The sequence below is a fragment of the Dipodomys ordii genome, unplaced genomic scaffold (assembly GCF_000151885.1).
Source record: "Dipodomys ordii isolate 6190 unplaced genomic scaffold, Dord_2.0 Scaffold235, whole genome shotgun sequence".
Lineage (NCBI taxonomy): Eukaryota > Metazoa > Chordata > Mammalia > Rodentia > Heteromyidae > Dipodomys > Dipodomys ordii.
Window position 1 is genome coordinate 624,351 of NW_012267451.1, and position 3,404 is coordinate 627,754.

Here is a 3,404-nt window from a genome sequence, read left to right on the forward strand (position 1 = left end):
CATCACTTGTGACTACCATTGCTGGGAAATAACTGTACAACCTTACTTATTGAAGTAAAAATTCTATAATAAAAACTATGACAAGCAGTTTGTTCACAAATAAAATAAAATAAAATTAAAAAAAAAACTATGACAAGAAGAGATAATTACTATAACTATAGGTTTAGATCACATCTTCTGTATGCTAATCAAACCTAGGTACTTAATATTAAGTATGCTGATTTCTCCAAATATGTCTTTCATCCCTGAAGCCATAAAGAGAATTTCTATTTGGCATTAACAAGAGGATATAACACTTTGGGGCAAAATTGCAGCCTAAGATCCCTGCACCAGAGGCCAAGATGGAGAAGACCTCCACTGCCACCATGACTTTCCTATTGGTACTGTGGTAGACAGGTAGAAAGATGAGCCACACACTGCAGAACACCAGCATACTGAAGGTCAGGAACTTGGCTTCATTGAAGGTGTCAGGCAGGTTCCTCACCAAAAAAGCCACAGTGAATCTGCACAGGGCCAGAAAGCCCAGGTACCCAAGACACAGTAGAAGGCAGTGAGGGAGCCCTTGTTGCACAGGATGATGATGTGGCCATGTTCAGAGTGCGCATCTGTGTCCACAAAGGGAGGAGAGATTCCCAGCCAGTGGCCACAGAGGGTCACCTGGATGAGGGTGCAGATGGGGATGTTGAAGTTAGGAGCCACTGATACCAGCAGCCACCTCACCCTTCTCCCTGGGGAAATGGACTTGAAGGCCAGAACCACAGTCACTGTTTTGGCCAACACTATGGAAATAGCCACAGTGAATACAACCCCAAGTGTGATCTGCTGTAGGATGCAGGTGGCAGTTTTGGGTCAACCAAGAAAGAGCAAAGAACAGAGGAAACAGAAGATGAGGGAGATGAGCAAGATGTAACTGAGAACCCGGTTATTGGCCTTGCCAATGACAGTGTCTTGGTATTTTACAACATCCCAATAACAGCAGTAGTTAGTATAGAGAAGCAAAGAGCCATGCAGGCCAGAGCCATGCCCAAGGGATATCCAAAAGCCAGGAAATCTGCAGCTCTCAAGAAACACTGAGTCTTCTGTGTGTTGGCATACTGGATCTGGACACTTCACACATTGCTTCATATCTGGTGAGACATTTATAAAACCCATTACTTTTTATGAACCTAGTTTTCTTCAAAGAATTTTGGAAAATTTTCATTTAGTTGAAATCCTCAGATTTCAGCATTTACTATCATAAAAGTGTTTTTGTACTTTTTCACAAGCCGCACCTGGCTCCAATTTTTATATTCTTCTTTATTCAAGCATTTTTATTCAACATATGTTGTTGCTCATTGATGATCATATGTATTGATTATATAATAGTTGGGCTACTGCAATGTCTTATTAAAATTTTATACTTTTTGTCATGCTAATTAGAGTCCTGGATTGTATTATAATTGGAATTATACAGCTTACATTGCTTGGTATATTTCTGTAAGATATCAATATTACATTGTGGTATATTATCTTTGATATCATTATGCTTTTCTCGCCTGCTCCTCTGTGAAGTTGTAGGAAGGAACTGATCACTCTTGGACCCTCTATAGTCATGCTCAAGTCTTAAACTGATTCTAGCTTACTGAGCCCTTGTCCTTTGCCAAGAAATATTTTGGGCACTGAGAAATAAAGATAAGCAAGATCCAAATTTTCTGTGTGAGTAAAATATAAGTTTTAAGATGAATACTTTCCTTGTAGAACTTATGTCTAATTTTATTATAGAGGTTAGACTTGTGCTAAGGATTAGTAATAAGGATTCCTGGAGACAACTTTGCCTGCAATAGACTGCAAAATCATGTTAGATATGTATTTCAAAGCCATATTCTATCATATTTCCATTAGTAATACCACCATTTGTCAGACTTTAGTTTTTAACAGAAAAAAGGAGAAGAGGCTCTGTAATCCTAATACACAGTTTTTCATTAACCTGTTTAAATTGAGGATAACTAAAGAGAGATAAAGGATTTCTTTATAAGTCACAACTCACCTGTCCCATTAGCAATCTCATTTTCTGGACAAGGTGTACAATCAAAGCAACAGGCAGACTTTCCCTCTTGAGGAGATTTCCGGTATCTAGGATCACAACTCTCACTATAGGCAGAGTGAGGAGTCTGAGGAAAGGCAGGGATATGTCTGTAATTGTTCAGACTTACAGCAATCCATTCTTTTCAAATGAGATGTTGAAGCATAATGTTTTAAGCAGGTACGTGCAGCTGATTTATTGAATTCTATTATAGATTACATATTCAATGATTCCCCAAGGCTATGTGTTCAATCTTGATTTCTAGCCTGTTGCCAGTAGTGGTGAGAAAGTAATTTTTAGTGTACAGCCCTGTGGTATATCCTTGAATTCCTGGCACTAAATGCTTTCTTCTACTTATCTGTGACATTGGAAAGTGCAAGAGGGAGCCCTCCACTTTATAGAGTTATGTGAGCCCCGGGATCATTTTATTTTTCCTCTTTGTTTTCCAGTGTTCATGAGGTGAAAATCTTCTCACAGGTGCCTTCAATGATTCGTATAACCTGAGATGGTTAAGGAGGAGGTCAATTAACCAATGAATGAATCTCCACAGAAAGGAACAATAGCAACCTTTCAACCCCATAATTTAACTCTTCAGGTACTTTATCACAGTGTTAGAATCCCAAAGAGAAAAATTCTATTTACATCTTATGAAAATACTCAAAATCAACATGTAGAAACACACTTAACTCTTTTGGTTCTGATCCTGGGGATTGAAATCAAGGACTGGGCACTGTACTTGAAAACTATTTTGTCCCAAGGATAGCATTCTACTACCTGAATCACAGCTCTACCTCCAAATTTTTGGAGGTTTATTGGCAATAGTAATCTCACAAATTTTCATGTGTAAGCTGATTGTAAACTATGATATTCCTTTCAGCTATATTAGACTCAGGTCCAGCTAGATTCTCCAATAGCAAAACCTAGTTGGACCTGATCCAGGTACAAACGTAAAGGGTGACTTTTGCTGATTCGTGTGTGCTTAAAATTATGAGGGTTAGATCCAACTCACCCCTGTAGTTGCAAAGGCCCACTCTACCATATCTTCAGATAAAGACAGTTGATTGCGATGTAGAGTATATGGAGAAAACTTTTCTACTTTCACCTCAACTTCAAGAGTCTCTGGAAAATCCCAAATATCAGAATTTCATACTCTGGTTTCAATTTCCTTTTCTCATCCCAAATCACTTGATCTCCAGTAGGACTGTAAAACTGGATGTAGGTTTTTTATAATTTTTAATTTAATTTTATTTTTTGTGAACATACTGCACAGAGGGGTTACAATTACATGGGCAGGATAATGCGTACATTTCTTATCAAGCATTGCAGCCTCCTCCTTTGTTTA

General features: G+C 38.3%; 1 protein-coding gene across 1 annotated transcript in view; it reads right to left on the reverse strand.

Annotated features, from left to right (window-relative positions):
- Window positions 1–208: 208 nt before the first annotated feature.
- LOC106000700 overlaps window positions 209–3,404 on the reverse strand; it is a 51,984-nt gene continuing 48,788 nt past the window's right edge. The window contains 6 exon segments of the mRNA XM_013035985.1: window positions 209–537; window positions 540–962; window positions 965–1,098; window positions 1,100–1,127; window positions 2,027–2,150; window positions 3,072–3,181. Of these exon segments, the coding sequence (XP_012891439.1) occupies window positions 209–537; window positions 540–962; window positions 965–1,098; window positions 1,100–1,127; window positions 2,027–2,150; window positions 3,072–3,181 (1,148 nt within the window).